Genomic DNA, 21,456 nt, shown 5'->3' with positions numbered 1-21,456 from the left:
ACCTCCCGGTCAGAAGCAAGGGTCCATAGAATATTCAAAACTTGCCCCGCTGTTGGGCGTCAAAATTGTTATAAATGCCAGGACAATTTATTTCTAAATTCAATAATTTGGTTTATTAAAAATTCAAATCACAAAATTTGGAATCAAATCACAGAATTTTAAGCAATAAAAAACCTACACAAACAGCGATACCTACTTGACAGAGTTTCTCCCGGGAAAAAGAGCTAAGGGTGACCCTTAGACACAGACCTTGGCCATCTGGTCTTTAGCTGGGTACACGAATTCGCCCGCCCAGAGGCTCAACTTAAATACGCTTTATTTCCCCCCTCGGCAGCACTCTTCCCATTGTTTCTGCTAAGCACTGGCAATTAAGAGTGTTTACACTAAGCCCTGAAAAAGTCCCTTGGTCCATTCAAATGCTAATGTCCAGAGTAAGTCCTTGCTTTGAGTAATCTAACAGCCGTAGAAGTGTGTGATGACTTTTCCGCAAGTAGGTGATCGATCAGAGTAAACCCTTGCTTTGAGGCAATCTTTGCTGCACGTAGGCAGGGGTAGGTTGGTCAATGTTCATTGTCTTATTAGTGCTTCGTATTTTCACCTTCTATTTCTGGACCAGGAAGATCAGGAGAGGTGCTTTACGGAAGTCTGTGAAGCATGCGGGTTGAGCACGTACACATACTTTTATACAATATATTACAGTTTCCAGCTTATAATTATTTATAGAACATGAATTAAATAACCCTATTTTTCACACAACCAACTGGGCTGAGCCTGACTCGTGGCCTTCTAGCACCTGCCACTCAGATTCATCCTTCCAAGTAACAATGGCTTTCCCTGTTTTTCCTGAGCTGTCAGTGAAGATGGTGGGTCCTTGCACCAGCACCCGACTATTTTTTGGTTGCAAAGACAAGTTTGTTGATTTTGCCAACTGCAATAACTTATGACTGGGCAGATGATAAGCAATCTGCCCTGAAAAGTTTTGCAGCGCACTTTGCAAAGGAGTGCTGTTAACAAAGCTCCATTCAAAGTCTTCCTGTTGTACTGGAAGAATAATTTTTGCAGGATCAGCTGCCATTAATTGCAAACACTGTTGACATCATTTGATTATCAAATGAGCGATCATTTAAAAGAATGTGGGTGCTCTCTTTTTCAGTTGATGGGGCAAGAAGACCCATTCCAAGATGTGCAAAGGATCGGACCATTGTTCATTCCGTTGGCCAACGATACCTGTAGGATGCAAATCTGGATTGGTAATGAAAACAGTGATATCAATGGAGGGATCTACTTGATGAATCTTATGAGCAGAAACAGCTTTTTGGACTTCCTGCAGCACTCGTCGTGCCTCAGTAGTCAATTTCCGAGGTGAATTCAAATCAGGGTCCCCGTTTAAAATGTTGAACAATGGGTACAATTGTGTCATCCAATTAAGGACATAACCAACTGATGGTACCCAGCAATTTCTGAGTATCATTCAGAGTCTTAATAGAATCCGTGAATTGCACCTCTTGGTGTTGAATGGTTTGATCCAAAATTTTGACCCTAAATATTTCCAAGGAGGATGCTGTTGAACCTTCTCCAGAGCCACCTGCAGCCCATAAGAATGCAGAGCAGTTAACAGCTGAGGCTGTATCTTCAGCAGTTCATCCTGGGTGGATGCCGCCACCAGGATATCATCCATATAATGATAGCAGTATGCTTCAGGAAACTGCTCACAGACTCCGGACAAGGCCTGAATCACATACCACTGACAAATAGTCGGGCTATTGCTCATGCCCTGAGACAGAGCTTTCCACTGACACCTCTGCGCAGGTACAGTAAAGGCAAATTTCGGCTTGTCATTAGAATGCAAAGAAATTGTGAAGAAACAATCCTTCCAAACAATGACCAAAATTTTCCACCCCATAGGGAGCATGGTGGGTGAGGGCATACCAGACTGCAATGCCCCCATGCTTTCCATCACTGCACTGATTTTCCGGAGGTCCTGTAACAGCCTCCATTTCCCAGATTTTTTCTTAACTACAAAGACAGGAGTATTCCAGGGACTCAATGTGTCCCTGTTGCAATTGTTTCTGGACCAATTCACGAAGGGCGACCAACTTTTCTTTTGCCAAGGGCCACTGATTTTCCCAGATGAGTTTGTCTACTAGCCACTGCAAAGGCAACATAGGATACTGTGCACCCTTTAGCACAGCGGCCCCCATAAAAAATGTGTTCCAATCCGTACCCCCCAGGCTACCAGTACATCCCTCCCCCAGAGGTTGAGTGGAGCTGCAGTGATATAGGGCCGAACTGCAGCTGTCCGTCCCTCTGCATTCTTGACCAGCACAGACCATTGGCTTAGAAAGGTCTGGATTGTTCCTCCCAACCCTGTGATGGCTGAACCTATAGGAACCAAAGGCCATGTAGGAGGCCACGCATATATGGAGATGATTGTCACATCAGTGCCTGTGTCGATCAAACCTCGAAGAAAGATCTGAGGCAGGCCTGCATCTGGTAGAATCAGGGTACATATCATATGTGGTTGCTGATTAGAAATATCTGCAGTCCAGAAAACTTGTGGCAATCCTGTAGATCTGAAGCTTCTATCCCCATGACTCCGCTGGTCAGTTGTGGGGACACATGACTGAAAAGGCACAAGTTGAGCAATGCGAGTCTTTTTGGGGATAGTGACAGGAGGGGTGGGTGTGGAAACCATGGTACAAATTTGGCCTGTAAAGTCAGCATCAGTGACTCCTGGATGCACAAAGATCCATTGAAGGGTTGCACTAGATCTTCCCATAAGCAGTGTGCTCAGTCTGGGACCCAAAGGTCCAAATGCATCCAGGGGAACTTTATATACACGACAAGATTCTAAGATGACTGTTGCTGCAGTGTGTACATCCACCCTGGCTGCTCCTTGGATACTACCCCTAAGCTGGGTGAGTAAGCCTGTATTGGTACCATGCCCTGGGGAATTACTTGTGTCGGAGCGCAGTTCCCCTTTGTGCTCTTCCTCCCGTTTCCTGAGCCTGCCTAAAGTTGACCATTGGCATGGTATCTAGACTTACATTGGTTTGCATAATGACCTGGCTTTGCACATTTAACACACAAGAAAGGACCCTTATTTCATTTCTCCTTCTGTTTTACCTGTTTTTGCTTGCACTCAGTATTCACACGTCTCTGTTTTCCACACCTGCATCATGCCTGGGCTGGCTGTATAACAGCAGCTAAAGCAGACATTTTGTAGTCTATGGAACCCACTTTAGAGCACACTTGGACCACATCTGTTAATGTTGGGTCCCCTGGAAGAGCCTCTTTCTACAATCTTCATTGGCATTATCTGTTGCTAATTGTTTACATAAAATCTGTCTCAAGTTCTCATCCTCAACCTGCTTTTCTAAGGCTGCTGCAATTTTCTCAGCAAATGGCAGAAATGGTTCCTTCAGTCCTTGGGTTATTTTCACGTATTGTGGCTTGGGAGCAGCCGTTTCAATGGTTTTTTAACAGTGCCCCAATGCCTATCTTTTGACCCTGCTTGAGAATCTGAGGGTCCCAGGTAGCCTGGACATCAGGATTAGAAAAGATACTCTTCCCCATAAAAGCATGTACTCCAACGGCATATCTGGAGTCATCCTGAGGCAATAGCATGTTATCTGCTGTGGCCTTATCAGCTATTTGCCTCCAGTTGTCTTCAAAAACTCTAAATTGCACAGGTTGGAACAACACTTGCCCTAGATGTTTAATATCAAATGGAGCAAGCAGATCAGTGTTAAACATCCTAATAATTTACATAACTTCTGAAGAACCAAGCCCATATTTTGCTACTTTATCTTGTAAATCCTGTACGACTTTCCATGCTATGACATCATGTCTGTCGACTTGTCCCATATTTGGAACAGCCTTAAACACAGGGAAGGCTTGGACACCCCCTTGTGGGGCTACACTGACTTCCTGATCTACCTGCATACCTTCTTCAGATGCTGGAACAACTACTTGACTACTTAACTTTCCCCTGTGTCTCTCTGTCCTGCATCTATGGTCTTGATAATTCTGCTCTCGAGCATCCCCATCCTCTCTACTAAGTCCCAATTCCCCATTCCAGAGCTCACATTTTGACCAATTCCCAAAAGCGTCCTGGGTGCTTTGGTCACACGGTCACCTGACACGGTGGAAGTGTCCACAGGTGGCTCTGGGGTGATCTCGCAATGTGTGGGTGCTGGCACTCAGCTTCCAGGCCACCCCCGTGCTGCAGGGCAAGCCTATCTCTTCGATCTTCATCAGTATCACTGTCCGCATTCCGGGGCAAGGGCACGTGGGTTGGCCTGAAGGGAGCGGAGGGGGGTCGGGTGGGCTGGAAGCGCTGAGGCGAGGGGAGTAACAATGTCGGACACTATGGGTGTCCGCATAGTGGCAGCAGGAGGCACGGTGCCAGCAGTTCTGCATGCAGCAGGGGGAGAAGGCGGTGCAGATGCTGGTGCTGACCCTGCAGATGGAAGTGGAGGGGCTGAAGGGACAACGGCTCCAGCAGTGTCAGCTGTCTGCAGCAGAGGCTGCTCCATGGCCATTTGCAAGACTTAAGGCGGTCTCGGCGTCTACCAAAAATTCATGAGCCTTCGCCCAGTGGAGCAGGCTGTGCAGGGAGTCGTCTGATACAGCGACCCCCATGCGCGGTAATGCGTCCTTCCATACAGAAAGCATGATCTGTTCCTCTGTAGAGGATTGATTTTTCATTTTTTGAAAAACCCCTACCCAGCGGCCCACCTAAGCAGAGGTCTGCTCTGGAATACAGGCTCAAGCTTCGCTGGGATGCTGTCCCAACCAGCTCTCTGGCCGGTTCAACCCGTTATCACAAGGATCTGTACCTCTCACAAAGGATGCGAAGATAATTTTGTTCTTTAGTCTCAGCTGCAAAGACTGTCCATATCTACGTGTTATGGGTTAGCACTGCTTAGATGTTAATGCACTCATGAATATGTTTTTTCTTTAACAACTACTGTGGGATGTGATCAGGAACAGAGCAGAGCAGGCTTAAACTTTAAAAAACAGAAAACCAAAACTATTACATTACATAAGAACAGAGATAGAAAACTCTAAACACACACAGAGACAGAAATAAAAACTTCTCAGAACATTTCTTCTCCTCTCCCACTTCTACTCTTTACACATTACCCTCTATAGACTAAACTTTTGGGTTTTAAATCAAACAATTACCACTCAAAAAAACCCTAATCTTCAATTCAGCAAGGTAGAGAGGAGTCTCTCCTGCACTACAGACTGCTCTTCAGGAAACGCAGGTGAAAGCTGGGATCAGATAAGATCGGGGACTAGAGAAACGAGGGTCCAAACCAATATGGTTATATCGCAGGTTCTCCCCTTTATTCCTTGAGATGGCAGGTTAAATACAGACAGAATAGTTTACAAGAACAGGTGCATTCTGATAGGCAGTGAGAGTACAGAAGTATGTAAGCTATTACAGTTTAAGGCAGCCACCGTGTTTTCTCAGTAACTGTTCTATGCTATTAACACCCATACTTTAACACAATTCCCAGTACCAGATAACCTTATCTGGTACTACGTATGTTGGACGTACGAGGCCTACTAGGCCCAGGCCTGAGGCCTGGTCTGAGGCCCAGTTTGGGATAGCTCTACCTTAGGATATAAGCCATCCTGCTACAAATCCCCTCTCTTCTTTAGAGCTATCTAAACTGGGTCTGTGACACGGCTGGCTACTTTCACATATATCGTTACAAGCAAGCGCTATCTGAATTACCCAGGAAAAAAATCTTAAGATCCTAGCTACTAAAAGCAAAAAGATAAAGGCACAGTGTTCAGTCTTTGCTATTCATTCCTACACAGGTTCTGAATATAAAGTCTCAAGATCATCTGTAGTCTCTTTTTCTTCTTCACCGCCTGGTGATGTATCATGGCTGCAGACTTCTCTGTTGTTACTGGGATAGTTGATGTTACCTCCTGCAAACGCAGCTGCAATGATGCGTCTCTGTTGCTGTTTTCTTGTCTGGTTCAGCTTTGGCAGCTTTTGTTAGTATCTTATTGATTCTACAGCTTACAGAAGAGAACCTAAAACAGACCTGGTATGTGAATTAGCATTTTCAAAGGCAAGGGAACAGAATAGAAGTTTTGCATACTAATGAAAGTGAAAAGTGATTATCAAATCATTTCTGCTATCACCCCAGAGACTGCAAACTGCTGAAACGCTTTTCTTTAGTGGGGTCTTGATATCCTTTTGCCTGGGCAAGGAATACCAGGTTTCACCTCAAAGCTGATTCAGCTGTCATTTTAATCGGATCAAATTGTCAAGTTAAGATAACTTGCATATTACTTTTGGAGCAGAAACCTCTGGGCTTCGTTAACAAACAACATCCGTCCAAGTTAAAATTAGAGTTTGGCCAGAACTCAAACCTTAAGTTGGAGTGATGTTCTTTAGTATATCTTTTAAAGACAATCTCTAACAACAATAAACACAAAATGCCTAAAAGACAACTGTCATAATATCTTTGCATAAAGGAAATACTTAAAATGAAATTTAATAAAAATTCTAACTTACACTTACCAATACAGTTACATCTGCTAATAACATTTATGAAATATTTAAATGGCTAAAAGGTAAATAGAAACATTTATAAAATACTTAGATGGCTAAAAATTAAATAGAATAATTTAAAATGACAAATGCTTGTTGGAAAACCTTTTAAACAAATGACAAAGCATAAAAACTTAACTATAAAATCAACTTACAAGTATTACCAATTTATATACTTAACATGTCAATGAATTATATTTTAAAACTCTCATACACTAGAACAATTCACAACAATAAAATTGTATCATTTTAAATTTTCTTTATTAATGTTCTACCATCATCATTTCAGTTAAAACTGTTTCCTTCCTTTCTCTCTCTCTCTCTTTTTTTTTTTTTTTTTTTTTTTTTTTATGGTTATATGCTACTGTTCTCTGGCCAGTCTAAAACAGATGTCCTTTGGTGTCCAGATACAGAGCTCTAGGTGAAGATTATAAGGAGGCAGAAGCATGCTTTGGGGAGCAGCATTTGTCACATCCAGGCGTTGTAGAGAACAATGCATGTGTTCCGTGTGTGCCTACACCTGTCTACACTGTCCATGCCAGACCCCTCCAAGGTGAAGCACAGTTATAATGCCAAACTTATTTCACTGGGGAAAACTGTCTATTCACTCATTGCCCTAAGACCTTTCTCAAAAAATTTCTTGGCCCCACTGCTACTGCTGGCAGGATTATCAGTGAATTTTGGGTAGCCAGATTTTGCCATCTGTTTAACCTGGTCTGGGGTCATGGCCGCCGCTAATCTTATCCTTCTGCTACTCGCAGCTTTGCTCCTTATCTGATGCCACTCCCTTCACTTTGGGACCTGATCTAGCACACTGGGAAAATTAAGAGAGTCTTTTACTCCCAGCACAGGGGCTGGAATTCTTGGCAGACTCTCTTCTGCTTTCCAGTGCTGCTTAAAATTCATTTTCTCATCCTCTTAGCTCTACCAGTGTTTGCCTACCAGTGCCAGCCCAGCAAGTGGTTCCACATGCGCATATCCTGGCTCTCTGGGAGGATCTGTGTGCACAGCTACATCAGCTACATCTGAAGCAGGATTGTGCCTCACTCTTCTCTGCAACGCAGCTGAACATGAACAGAGCTCACCAGCATTAGTAAAGTGGAAAGCGGGTACAGAGGGTGTTAAAGGCAGTTGGATTTTGAGACAGAGCAGCAGGGAAAGTGAATGCAAATCCAGCTGCTGCCATGGCATCCTCCTGCCCAGGAAGTTTGCTGGCTTTGCTAACTGTCTCTTGAGTTTTGGGTAGTTCAAAATGCCATGAATCATGTTTCCAAAAGCTCTTATGTGGCTGACAAACATGGATTTTACTAGTACGATTTCAGCTTGTAGATTACTTAGCTGCTTCAGGAGACATTATTCTCAACTCACTGGCTGTGGTCGAAGCTGGGAAGATTTGCTATTTGGAGAACCTGGGAGAAGGTCACTCAGCTTGAGAGAACTTGTGCCACATGACTTTGCTCAGCAGAAGGCTGGGCCTTCATGGCCCTGAATTCAAGTTCCCTCTATTATAACCTATCTTGACCCCCTCAAAATTCACACTGACTGAAAAGTCCTACTGGCTAAAGCCCCCTACCCTTGTCCCATTCTGTCAGGCATGGGGACATCACGGCTCTCAGCTCTCTCACTAGTGCCATCACTGAACAAAACATACCACCACAGCCCTCAGGCTCTGAAACTCATCCCCTGGGCACACTACTGTGCTTCCCCATCGCTGCAGCACAGGACATGCTCTCCTAGGACTAAGCCAGCACAAACTCCTTGAAAAATGACCTACTGGTCACCGCCTCAACCTGCCAAGGAGGGGTCATAAAAACAGATTCTCCCAGGCCATTCACTCCCCCACTTCAGGAGTGAAAAAGCAGTAAAAACTAATGTGCAAGACAGCCTTCCCTCATCTCTCTCCCCCAGCACAGAAAACCAAATCTAAGAGCAGTAGCACAGCCTCTCTGCACAAACAGATGTGCTAGGGGCTGGCTTCAGCCAGCTGCACCCACCTCTCTAGGCAGGACAACAGCGCTGAGAGTTCTGAGATGGGGCCTTGTTCAGCTCTGAGAATCATTCTCAAAAACAACTACTGGAAGACCTAGCAGTAAAGCAAGGGACTACTCCAGCTGGAGTTGTCAGCTAGAGCCCTCCTAGCACCACTTACTCAAAAGTAGCTAGCAGGGCACTAATGACTATTTTTCATGTAATTTTAAATCTAGTTTCCTTTTTTAATAACTAAACCTTACAAATTAGACAACTATACCTTTTGTAAATTATAAATCACTCTTTAAATCAACTAACTCTTAAATCTAACATAAGTAAATCTTAACAAAAGCTACAACTTACATTAACTTTATAAAATCTATATATAGCAAATCAATATAAATTCATTACTAATTAAACTTCTTAAAACTTAAATATAAACTTAAACTGAACTTGAACTTATCAGGGCCCAAATCTTAAAAACAAACCTTAAAATTATATGTTTAACAATAATTAATTTAAACTCAAATCACACAAAAAATCAATCTTAACAACATCAAAATGTAGAAACATAACTCATCCTTACACAGAATTAATAACTCTAGCTAAAAACTCATTTCTATTTCATTTTTTACTTTATCTTTTTCATGATAGGATGTTTCTTTTTCACATTGCATTTCTTACATAATGATGGATTTCTTTACAACAGAGGGACAAATGACTGCTCTTTCTTTTTCTGGTGTTTTCTTGCAATGTTCACTTGTTGTATGTTCTGACTATCTCTGCCTAACAATCCTGGAAGCTCTTTGGGCATTGGCATGACATAAGGTCGAGTTACGATGCTTTGTTTGTCTTCAAAGACCATACTGACAGGCTCTGTGCTCACTGAAGGGGGGTAAGGAGATCTCAAACACCAGTCCGTTGGCCAGTGCAGTTGATTTATAGTAGGATTGCTCACACCCGTGTCGAGAAGTAGCGATAGAGTGATAGATTTCGTTGATGCAGACTGCAGGGGTGCGGGAGCTTTCAGTCGAGCTGGGTCTGGTTTCTCGGGGGCTGACATAGGAGCATCCATCTTAGTTGTTTTTGTGTGTGATGACGTCAGCTCCTTTTCCTGTGAGGAGGAATCTAACACCGCCCTGCTTCCAGCACCGCCCTGAGATCCGCCTCCTTGCTGCATCACTTGCGCTCTCCCTGCTCCGCCTTCGGCCCCGCCTGCCTTCTCGTCTATCACCACGCCCCTGGGGTCTGGCAGCTGAGGCACTTCCTGGTTGCTTTCATTCTGCTTGAGAGCTGGAGAAGGCATTTCCTGCCCTCTGCCCGCATGGCCAGCCAGGGACGAACAAAGGGAAGCCGTGTTCTCATTCTCAGAATGCACGGAATGCAGACCAAAGAACCTCATTAGTTTAGACAGCTTTTTCATCTCTTTTGGCTCGGAGAGGGACGTTTTTGAACCAGAAAGACAGGGAAACGTCTTTTCTGTGGCTAAAATTGCAGTTTTACAGTTCGCAGTGAATGTTTGCAAGGTATTTATTGCTTTTTTCCAAATTACACTTAATTCTGAACAATTCTTTGCTCTTTTTCCTTGTAAAACCACAGCGTCCCATATTAATTTTCCTTTTTCCTTCCATCCTGCTTCACTAAAGCGAAGCAACAGCCGATTCAACCTTCGTTTTTTCTGAACCCATAGGGTTAACTGTCCCATATTAGCTCTTATCTTTTCGCCCCCCTGGGAGGCACCGATAGCTACACGCTGAAAAACAGCAGGGTAATCTCTTACCATCGTTTCTTTTTAAAGTCTTTTTTGATTCCTTCTGCGATCGCTGCTTACCTTCTTTCCGTCAGCAGTGGGGGGGCACCGCGGACCTTCCAAACGACCCAGTCAGCAATCGCTCCCCGATCTGCCTTGCCAGCTCAGAACAGGTGTATGCAAGCACACATTCACTTTCCAGGCACAAGGACTTTTCTGCATCTAAGCAAAAACTCCGCATTCAAGTGACAAAAAATCTCATTTAAGAGAAAACAAAAACCTCATTTAAGAGAAAAAAAAACTCATTTAAGAGAAAACACTGTCCCAGTTCAGAGGGCGCCAGTTGAAAGCTGTGATCAGATAAGATCGGGGACTAGAGAAAAGAGGGTCCAAACCAATATGGTTATATCGCAGGTTCACACAATTCCCAGTGCAAAACAAGCTTATCTATTTCTACGTAGGGCAAACGTCCGAGGCCTAGAAGGCCCTGGCCTGAGGCCTGGTCTGAGGCCCAGTTTGGGATAGCTCTACCTTATGATATAAACCATCCTGCTACACGCAGGTCCACTCTTTGTGTGTTTCCATGTCACCCGTGTGACACACTACGGTGTTCAGTCTTGGCTGCACTTCACACCGGGGTCACCAGATGGTGCAGTTGTATTAGGGACAGCTGAATGAGCAACAAAGACTCCAAACTTCTTGGAGGGTATATAGCAAAGTTTATTCTGAAATCCCATCTTTTATAGACTGTTCTGACATAGCTGGACATGATTGGTCCTTCAATCAACACCCCTCACCATCATTGGCTAATTAGAAACGACACCCTTTTGTAAACATCTTGCAAATAACAAGTGCAAAACACCAGGTGCAAGGATTGTTTTAATTCCTTCACTGAGCTTTCCCACAGCTCCCCAGACCAATGTATGGGAAAGTTATTTGACTTTCTCTTGAAGATTTCTCTCTGACCAGATTGTCAGCATCCACAGAGTTTTGCAAACAGAAGCATTGAATGAAGGTGTTTGGAAGAAGTGGGAAGATGCCTCCCCTGGGGCTCTATATCTGCTTCTGGTGCTCAGCTGGGCACCAGCTCTTCCCCAGCATGTCTTGGAGTGGTGGCACAAGACCTCAGGGACTCTTCTGATCCGGGGGTTAGAAACTGCATCTATGTTGGGCAGTATTTGCTTCGCTTCAACTTCCTTTCCACTGTGGGATTCTGTTCTGCTTTTCCCATGCTGTTCAGAAGCAACTAGCAGTGAGAATCAGCTCTGCCTGTGTTCCATCAGAGACTGGGGCTGCATTATGGATGTGCTGGCTCTCGGGGTGATGTGCAGGTACATTCTCTTGTTTTCTCATTGGGTTTTGGGATCCTGCAAGCCCCAAACAGGAGTCACTGTGTCCTGTTTGCATATCAAGGAATCCTGTCTGATCCATGAGCTGCAGCTCCATACCAGAGCTCTCACTGGGGCTGGCTACTAGGCAGTCTTGGCTCCTGGCCCGCAGCATCCCTTGCTACCCCTGTGTTACTGTCCCAGCTGCTTCTTGGTGAGCCTGGTCTTGCATCACAGCTGGTTTTTCAATGCTGGTTTGGAAGATTTGTGCATATCATCAATGTAAAAAAAGTTGATTGGGTGGGGAAACTACAGCTTTATTGGCTCTTACTCAGCTTGATTTTATTTATTCCGGTTAGTGTTGTTTCTGGGTAAAGCTTTTATTCCCTGTCACGATAAGCTGTGCCTGCTCCAAGAGGCTGCCCAGAAACCACCTTATGTGATGTGAATGCAATTGCCTTTCTGAGCAAAGGCTGCACCCTCATGGAAAGTGTCACTGGAGTTGTTCAAGAAAATCTACTTTCTGTTCTGCCCATAAACTGACAGCAAATGAGGTTTTTCCTCATTTCGACTGTTGTAGCCCCAGTGCTCTGCCTCCATGGAGGGCTTGCTTTGGCTTTGTGGAGCCCCTCATGCCCGTGCTGTGAGACCAGCTCAGCCATGGGAGTGGGTGCTGCAGCCCTGGTTCTGTGCTGGGCACACAGGGGCTCTGTCAGGGCACTTGCCTTGGGCTATCTGGAAATCACCAGGTCAGCAGAAGTGGGTGCTGTGCAGGTGGGAAGTAGGCACAAAAAGGACTGAGGAAAATCTGTGTTTGACTCAGCTGTGAGAGATTTTCTCCCTGTCTGGCTCCTGGCCCTTGCCCTGACACATTGCTGGACAGTTTTAGTACAAAATTTTCAGCCTCCTGGTTTTTCATTTACCACATGAGGGCAGGCTGTTTCTAAATAAAATGCATCGAGAAATCTTCAGCTCAGTGGATAAATTCTCCAGCTCCAGGCTCCCTCTGGCTCGGGGAGGACTGACTGCTGCAGCCCCCTCCAGGTTTTGTCCCCCAAAAGCCAAGGGGGATACGGTGAATGAGGATGGACGTGCCCAGGGACTGGATGTGCAGAGTCCACCCAAGCACCATCATCCCCCATGCCCAGGAGAACCCTCCAGCATCTCCTGCAACTATTTCACTGTTTTGTTATTCCTCTGGGCAAACTCCATTTGCTCTAATGGCAATATTAGCTCTGCATATTAAATGTCCTTTCGCATTGTGCTGCTGCTCTGCCAGCCACAGGTTTGTGGCGTTTGCTTGCCCTGGTACCCACATCCCCCTGAGTGCAGGGATGCTTTCAGCAGCATCATGGTGCTGTCAACCAGCTCCATGGGGATCTACCACCGTGGTCTCACCTGACTTCACAGCTTCTGCCTGCTGGCTACTGTGCAAATTAACACAGCTTCCAGTGGTTAAAAAATGTTCAGAGTTAACTGGAGTTTGATGGATAGTTGTTAATGCTACCTCTGACTTGAGTTTATGCCTCTCCTTGATTTTTTTTTTTTTTATGGACATGTAGCAGCAAATGCCCAGTGGGAATATATGATGTGAAGAACAAAGTAATATGGATTTGTCAGTGTAGCAAATAATACCCATGGGTTTATGACCTGTGGACTTTAATGCAAAGCAAGGACTCTTGGGGTGTCAAAGGAGGATGTTGAAGGCTTTGTGGTTGGTGCCCTGCCTAGGCCGTTGTACGGGTATAAAGTATCTAAAAGGTCTTACAGCATTTTAGTATCTAAATAAAGTAGTTTATTTATACAAAAGCACATATCTGAAGGCAAAGAGTTCTGAGAGCGGCCTTATTCTACAACCAATTACAAACCTAGGCAAACAAAGTCTAAACAAGACAATAACTAAAGCATAGAAATCTTAACACACAGAGTTCTAATGAAACAGCAAACAAAGCACAGAATTCCTAATAAGCAGAACTAGTAAGACTATAAGCAAAGCACATATCTGACATTACAGCCTCTAGGTAAATCAGCCTCCCATCTGACCCCAAGCAGGATTTTCCAGCCGTGGGGTCACAATAACAGAAAGGGAACACAAGATCACAGATCCCAGACAGGGGTCCCGGCTGCGGGGATCACAGTGGCAGTGGAGGGGTCCCCAACTTGGCAGAGTTCCCGAAAGCAGGGTCACAGGGACAAGGAAGGGTCTCGGGGTCCCAAACCCTTGCAGTTCCCGGTTGCAGAGACAGGAACCCTCACAGACTCCCCAGCAGCCCCGAACAGAGTCCCGGGGCAAACGCCACAGGGGAAAAGGGAAGGGACAGGATCGCAGGGGCCAGGGAGGATCCCTGGGGTCCCGAACACTCGCAGGAGGAAGGGACGGGACCCCAGGGCCCAGATGCCAGGCTACAATAGATGATACCTTTAGAATCCCATTCAGCTCCCTGGCAAGGCTCCTTCCTCAGGCTGCAGGAGGTGGAGGTTGGATCGATTGATCAGATTGATCACTCGACCAATTCCTCCAATCCGTCCCCCTGACTGACTGACACAGAGGCTTTTTATCCCAAATTGCAAAATGCATATTCATATTTTTTATCTACACACTAACCAATCTAGGTACAATTCTAAAGTTCGTAAAACTACGAAAATCAGCGTCAAAACCTACGCACATAGCATATCTATTAACGTAAAACTCTATCTTACTAGCATAAGGTTCTACCTTGTTGTACATAAAACTCATACTAAAAATTATAAACAGTACCCTACTCTATTTTTGTTTATGTCTGTACTCTATCACTAGGCCTGAAGCTGTGTCCTTCTACACTGAACTAGGACTTAGGGCATGTAAAGCTTAAAGCTAAGGGTTAGATTTCTACTTTGTGCATTTAAAGCTTTTATATATTCTAATTTTTCTAAAGGCTTTAATTCTATCTCTGTACTTTTCACTTCTCTGTGGAGGATCCATGGAAACATGGACTCCGACATCTCCCCCTCTTTGTTTACACATGTAGACTTTCTTAACAACCTTATTAATCATCTATATTAGTTTTAGGTTTGGCTAACTAGGAAAAAAAAATCTGTGCTGCTAAAAGCAAGCAAAGCAAAAGGCAAAAGGATAACATACAATTGTTCCCCACATGTACTAACAGAAATTCTACATTACTACAGATTCCCACATTAAATCCCCAAAGTCCAAAGTCTTTTGTGACTGAAGCACACGATGGCAGGTGCAAATCAGAATCTCTGCGCAGTTCACGTCTGCGTGCTTGCTCGTCTGTTCATGGAGTGGTCAGCGTGTTTCTGTGCTCGCTGTCTTCTTCACATTCTATGTTAGAATTCACCTGGGCTCAAATCTGCAGAAACACAAGCAAGCCCTTCGCCCCAGGTTAATAGAGAAAGTGTACCTTCAATTTGTCCTGTTTCTAGATTTCTAAACTAAAAAAAAACTTTTCCCTGTGTGTACCGGTGTAAAATTGCACTTAAAGAACATCTACTGACTGATGGATATTTTACACTTCTCCATTCTAATGAGTTGACAGCTCCTGTAAATACAGAAAATTGCACCAGCTGGTAGACTGGGCAATATTTATGATTGATGTGAATATTACATAAGTGCACAGGTACTCTAAACAAATGCATAACTCTGTTAAGTACTGACAGAAATCAGGAAAATTCAGGTACAACAATGAAGAACAGGCATAATTGGTGACTTCTAACAATTACATATGTAAAATAAGAAAATTACTAATTACTAAAACACTGTGCTTTCATCTCAGAGTCTGCAGACAGCTTTTGGAACCTTTTTTCAGTTTGGACCCAGACCACCTTTCCCGGGCAAGATGCTCAGGTCCACCCTGAAAATTGAATCAGCTGTCATTTTACAGGGTCAAATTGTCAAGTCAAAATGACTTGAATTTGTTTTTTGAAGCAGAAACCATCTGAGATTTTGGCAGAACATCCATCCAGATAGAGTCAGGGCTTGGCCAAGGCTCAGGCTCTAAACTGGAGTGAGGTCCTTTATACATTTCTAAAACAAAGATCTTAACAATTAATATATCAACACTAATCATCCTAGAAAATTGAAATGATACTTTTCTAAACTATCATATACTTATAACTTACAAAAAGGGAAACTTCACTAAAACAGCTCACAGTCAACAATCCCAATGTGGATTTGTGAAATGCAGCTAAAGATAGAACCTTTCAAACCTTCCAAACCTTTCATCTTCTTCCATCCTCTAATAGGTGTTTTCCAATGTTTCATCATCGCTGTTCCCGTGAAGCATCTTATCTCTAGAACTAATTTAACTTTACAAATAAAATGAGCATATTTTCTTAAAAACAAACAACACAAACTTAATATGAATAAATCTTAACAAAACTCATATGTGATAAAAACCTTAATAGGATATAGACTTAATATTATTTAAAACTTATAAAACTTAAACCTACCAAAACTTAAAAATAACTTAAACTTAACAGAATTTAAACTTAACCTAACATAATTTAATTGAACAATACTTAACCTATACTTAAACTAAACCACACTGACTATACTTAAACTAAACTATATAAAAGTTTATCTTAATATTAACAGATTACTAAAATATAACTTAACTCAAACATACATATATAATAAATGACTAATTAAAAGTCCATTTCTATTAAATCCATTTCTATTCTACTCTCCATTGTGATTGTGCTTCATATGGTAATGTATTTCTGTATTAATTAGAGTACAAGTTAGATGTTGTTGTACTTTTTGGTGGTGACTAGTTTCCCTGCAACTGGACTGAAAAAGTCCAGAAGAGATGCTGGACAGAAATTTTCCATATAAAGACAAGCCAGGTCATTGTTACATTGTGTGTCTATGACATCTATCAGGTGATCTAAAAACATGAGAAATGTCTCTAATGTTCCCTGCTTTATGTCTGGATACGTCTCTTTTGCGGTTGTTATTGACTGAGTCAACACCAGAGCTTCACAAGCAGGATCCTCAGTGTCCCCATGATTTAGTGTCTGTAATAAGTTGACACCCTGTCTGCCATCCCTGACTGGTAAAGCCACAAACAGCTCTGCAGCCAGGGACTCCTGCTGAGTCCCTCTTAGAGGAAGCCTCCATTCAGGCTGAGATGAAGGGTGTTCTATGTTAGAAGTGACTAAATCTGCTTCCCAGTTTAAGTCTGCTGGGTCTAAAATTAATAAATCTGAGTCACTGTCCGAGCAAGTATTATTTATGTCTGTGTTTTGGTGCATAATAGTCTTATGGTGTCTCTCACGGATGTCCTGTGTGGTTGTTTTACTTTGGTGCCTGCCCTCCCCTGTTCCCCCCTCTTGTTGCAGCGTTGGTATTGTCCGAGGTCTGTGCAGGATCGGGGGGGTCAATGGAGAGTCCGAGCTCACAGGTACAGGATCAGGCGCTGAAGGCAGGACGGTGTGGGCTGGCGCAGGCATGACGTCACTCCGCAGCGCTGGTTCTTTTCCGCGGGCAGTACAAACCGCGTGGTCGTGTGATGGCGGCGTGGGTGCTGGCAGCGGCTCTCGCGGTCGCGCTCCTGGGTGGCGGTGTCCGATGGGTTGTGACAGGTTAGGTGCAGTCTCCCGTGCCGTGGTCGGGCGGCGGCAGCGGCGGCTCCCGTAGGATGAGAGCCACGGCTGCCACCGGACCGTGCAGCGGTGTAAAGGACGGCAGAGGTTCGGTTTGTGAACGATCCATGATCCTTGCGGGGGTGGGCTGCGGCGGGACTCCCGAAGAGTTCGGGTTCTCCCAGCACGGGCTTTTGTGTGGCGGGGGGAGTCCCTCCGCAGCCCGGGTCCGCGGCTGGAGCTGGCAGGGGGGCTCTGGCCATGCCGCAGTCTGTGTTTGTGGTCCCGAGCTCGCGGCTGTGTGCGGTGGAGCTGCGGCAGCCGCGGGCTGCCGCGGGAGCGGCGACAATGCTGTATCGTCCTCTGTCCCGCGGCTCCCGGGCCGCGGCATGGGCTCGGCAGCGGGGGGAACAAACCCTTGTTGCTTTAGAACAAACATGAAAAGAACAGGGCATATGCCTTTATTGATATTCAGCTCTTTATTAAAGTGATCAGCTCATTATTAAAATCATCAGCAGGATTGCGAAGTCCGATTGGAGTTTTCCACACTACTGCAGCCATCTGAAGGAGCAGGTGCTGTCCCAGTGGATGCTGAGTCCTTGTTCCCATAGAAACAGCTGGCAGTTCTCTCTGGTCAACCATCAGAAGGCAGAGCACTGGCAGTCAGCTCTTTGCCCTCAGGGAAAAGTTTCAAGAGTTTCCCATTCTCTACATCAGTCAGCTCAGCTGGCCGGTTCCCATCCCATTCAGGCTCCTCACAGGTCATGGCCAATCTTCAAACCAGGCCAGGAGGTGCATCCACTCCCCGCTCAGCCAGGGCACTATCCCATTCTCTTCTGACGAATCCAGCTTCCTGTCCCGGGGTGCAGTATCCCCCAAAAAACCTCCCAGGATCCACGGGGGCGGCCCTGCCCTATCTGCATATCCAAATGCATATGCATTTGTCCTGGTCATAGCCGAAGTTACTCTTGCTAAATGAGGTAGTTACAAAGGACAATAGGGCTATCTAGGTGTGGGCAGCTTCTTTTCACATTTCAATTAGGTAGGGAAAAGTTGCCAGGCAACTTTCCTTCAGGGCAGCTCTCCCTGCTCAGATTGTCTGGGGTGTGGGGGGTGTTACTCTAGCCAGGAGAGGGTCAGTTGTGGGGTGGTTGTTTTTTTTTTTTGTTTTTTTTTTTTTTGTTTTTTTTTTTTTCGTTCATAACAAACAGAGATTCATCTTTGCCCCCCACCGCCCCTAGAAGCGAATCTCGGTCCCGGGTCACCTCAACAGTTTGCAATACAGCTGTACCGAAAAAAGTAAGTTCTAAGTTTACAGTTTCCATTTGTGATTAGTTAAAAAGTTCTACAAACAGTCTCCAAGTTGGTAATATCAGTGGTACTATTTTGTCCCTTCTGGTAGCTTCATGAAACAATTTAATTCCTATATCGTACAGTTACAGAATAGCAGATAAAGTAGCAGTTTTAGAGTAATATAAATATGTTTTTGTTATTTAGATAAGTTATGTCCCATATTCAGAATTACTCCAGACCTATATTTCGCTAGTAGGCACGGCAGCTTTTCCTAGACAGCCTGCGTCCTGGAAAAAGCTTTTAAAAGCCGACTGTATCTTTCCTTTCAAGATTCGATTAATTGTATAAAGTTTGCTAGTAGGTACGGCAGCTTTTCCTAGACAGCCAGCGTCCTGGAGAAAGCTTTTAAAAGCCGACTGTATCTTTCCTTTCAAGATTCGATTAATTGTATAAAGTTTGCTAGTAGGTACGGCAGCTTTTCCTAGACAGCCAGCGTCCTGGAGAAAGCTTTTACAAGCCGACCGTATCTTTCCTTTCAAGATTCGATTAATTGTATAAAGTTCCCGCGGGAAAGGCTGTTTTCATCCTAACAGCTAGATCGAGCAGTCGTCTGGAGAGACCTGGCCGATGCTCATGTATAGCAACGTACGCCGCTCATAAAACGAGGGGCACCACTTTGCCTAGGCCGTTGTACGGGTATAAAGTATCTAAAAGGTCTTACAGCATTTTAGTATCTAAATAAAGTAGTTTATTTATACAAAAGCACATATCTGAAGGCAAAGAGTTCTGAGAGCGGCCTTATTCTACAACCAATTACAAACCTAGGCAAACAAAGTCTAAACAAGACAATAACTAAAGCATAGAAATCTTAACACACAGAGTTCTAATGAAACAGCAAACAAAGCACAGAATTCCTAATAAGCAGAACTAGTAAGACTATAAGCAAAGCACATATCTGACATTACAGCCTCTAGGTAAATCAGCCTCCCATCTGACCCCAAGCAGGATTTTCCAGCCGTGGGGTCACAATAACAGAAAGGGAACACAAGATCACAGATCCCAGACAGGGGTCCCGGCTGCGGGGATCACAGTGGCAGTGGAGGGGTCCCCAACTTGGCAGAGTTCCCGAAAGCAGGGTCACAGGGACAAGGAAGGGTCTCGGGGTCCCAAACCCTTGCAGTTCCCGGTTGCAGAGACAGGAACCCTCACAGACTCCCCAGCAGCCCCGAACAGAGTCCCGGGGCAAACGCCACAGGGGAAAAGGGAAGGGACAGGATCGCAGGGGCCAGGGAGGATCCCTGGGGTCCCGAACACTCGCAGGAGGAAGGGACGGGACCCCAGGGCCCAGATGCCAGGCTACAATAGATGATACCTTTAGAATCCCATTCAGCTCCCTGGCAAGGCTCCTTCCTCAGGCTGCAGGAGGTGGAGGTTGGATCGATTGATCAGATTGATCACTCGACCAATTCCTCCAATCCGTCCCCCTGACTGACTGACACAGAGGCTTTTTATCCCAAATTGCAAAATGCATATTCATATTTTTTATCTACACACTAACCAATCTAGGTACAATTCTAAAGTTCGTAAAACTACGAAAATCAGCGTCAAAACCTACGCACATAGCATATCTATTAACGTAAAACTCTATCTTACTAGCATAAGGTTCTACCTTGTTGTACATAAAACTCATACTAAAAATTATAAACAGTACCCTACTCTATTTTTGTTATGTACTCTATCACTAGGCCTGAAGCTGTGTCCTTCTACACTGAACTAGGACTTAGGGCATGTAAAGCTTAAAGCTAAGGGTTAGATTTCTACTTTGTGCATTTAAAGCTTTTATATATTCTAATTTTTCTAAAGGCTTTAATTCTATCTCTGTACTTTTCACTTCTCTGTGGAGGATCCATGGAAACATGGACTCCGACAGTGCCCTGGGCAAGAGCACAGGGGATGAGAGTGGGACAGGGGCAGCCCAATGAGTGGCTCCAAAGAAAGTCCTCTGAGATGTTCCTCTCCAAAGCCCTCTTCAGCTCCACTAACAAAATGCTTTACTCTCACCGACAGTACCAGCTGCAATTTATGTATCTGAGGGAATCCTCGTGCTCGCAGTCCAGTGTTGGCAGAGCAGCTGTCTGTTAACATGTCACTGAAAGTGACAGAACAGCTAGGGATGAGGAGAAAGCCCAAGGCCCTCAGTGAAGCAATGTGATTGCTGGTGGGCAAAAGCCTACTGGATATTATTAATCTCTAAGAGTCAGACACAGTGACTGCAAAAAACCCCAAGTCTGTTACCTTGAGAATGATACAGTCAGGAGATGTGATGGGAAACCCTCACAGTGTGGCTCTGTCCTGCTCTCTCCTGCTCTGCTGCTTTTTCCAGGTTTTTCAAAGCTTCGGTTGGGAAATAAAAAAATCAAAACCCCAGAGAAGAACAATAGAAAGGAAACCCCCAAAATCTCAGAGGTGGCTGCTGGGGAAAGTGTCCAAGATGTTGGTGTTTGGAGCCCTGGCCATCTTTCACTGTGAGTTTGTGCCCTCCTGCTGTTCGAAACTTGATTTCTGCCCAACCCCTGCCTGCCCTCAGGGCTGTGCCTGCAGAGCTGCAGGCACCAGTAGATTTAAATCAATGTAGATTGTTCCAGTCAACTCCTCCTAGAAATGCTTCTGGTTTGCTTGCTCTCTCAAATAATTTTTCATGTCCTCCTGTTTGAAGCATTTGGGAGGACACCTTGGCTCCATTTAAAGTTTTTATTAGTGTCTTCAATCTGGTGGAGCTGTTGCAGCTCTGTGGGAGAAATGTGTCCTGTGCCACAGATGTATCCTCGGCAGAGGATGGGCCAGGAAAACACAACCTGCACTTCTGGCAACCCCTGCTCTTGCTGATTCCCACTCTCCAGTTATGCCACTGTGACTGCTGATGTAAGGCAAGTAAATCCTGGGCTTGGGGCTGC

At 44.7% G+C, this 21,456-nt stretch overlaps 1 protein-coding gene and 1 long non-coding RNA gene across 9 annotated transcripts in view; one reads left to right on the top strand and one right to left on the bottom strand.

The window, feature by feature from the left end:
• Nucleotides 1-5,333: 5,333 nt before the first annotated feature.
• On the bottom strand, nt 5,334-10,930 carry LOC134565256 (uncharacterized). Its single transcript, XM_063424766.1, has 2 exons — nt 10,380-10,930; nt 5,334-10,301 (listed from the first exon to the last, which is right to left on the bottom strand). The coding sequence occupies exon 2, from the start codon at nt 10,251-10,253 to the stop codon at nt 9,249-9,251; it is 1,005 nt and encodes a 334-aa protein (XP_063280836.1). The 5' UTR covers nt 10,254-10,301; nt 10,380-10,930; the 3' UTR covers nt 5,334-9,248.
• LOC134565257 (uncharacterized) overlaps nt 9,939-21,456 on the top strand; it is a 29,011-nt gene continuing 17,493 nt past the window's right edge. For 6 of the 8 annotated variants that reach the window (XR_010083837.1, XR_010083836.1, XR_010083840.1 and 3 more), the window contains exons 1-2: nt 11,173-11,629; nt 20,886-21,027. This is a non-coding gene — a long non-coding RNA (uncharacterized LOC134565257). Of the gene's footprint in view, nt 10,075-11,172; nt 11,630-20,885; nt 21,028-21,456 lie in introns of those variants that run through there. The other 2 variants (XR_010083841.1, XR_010083838.1) reach the window with 2 other exon arrangements.

The sequence above is a fragment of the Prinia subflava genome (genome assembly GCF_021018805.1).
Source record: "Prinia subflava isolate CZ2003 ecotype Zambia chromosome W unlocalized genomic scaffold, Cam_Psub_1.2 scaffold_43_NEW, whole genome shotgun sequence".
Lineage (NCBI taxonomy): Eukaryota > Metazoa > Chordata > Aves > Passeriformes > Cisticolidae > Prinia > Prinia subflava.
The sequence above is the reverse complement of the archived record's forward strand: the minus strand, read 5'-3'. Positions and strand labels throughout refer to the sequence as shown.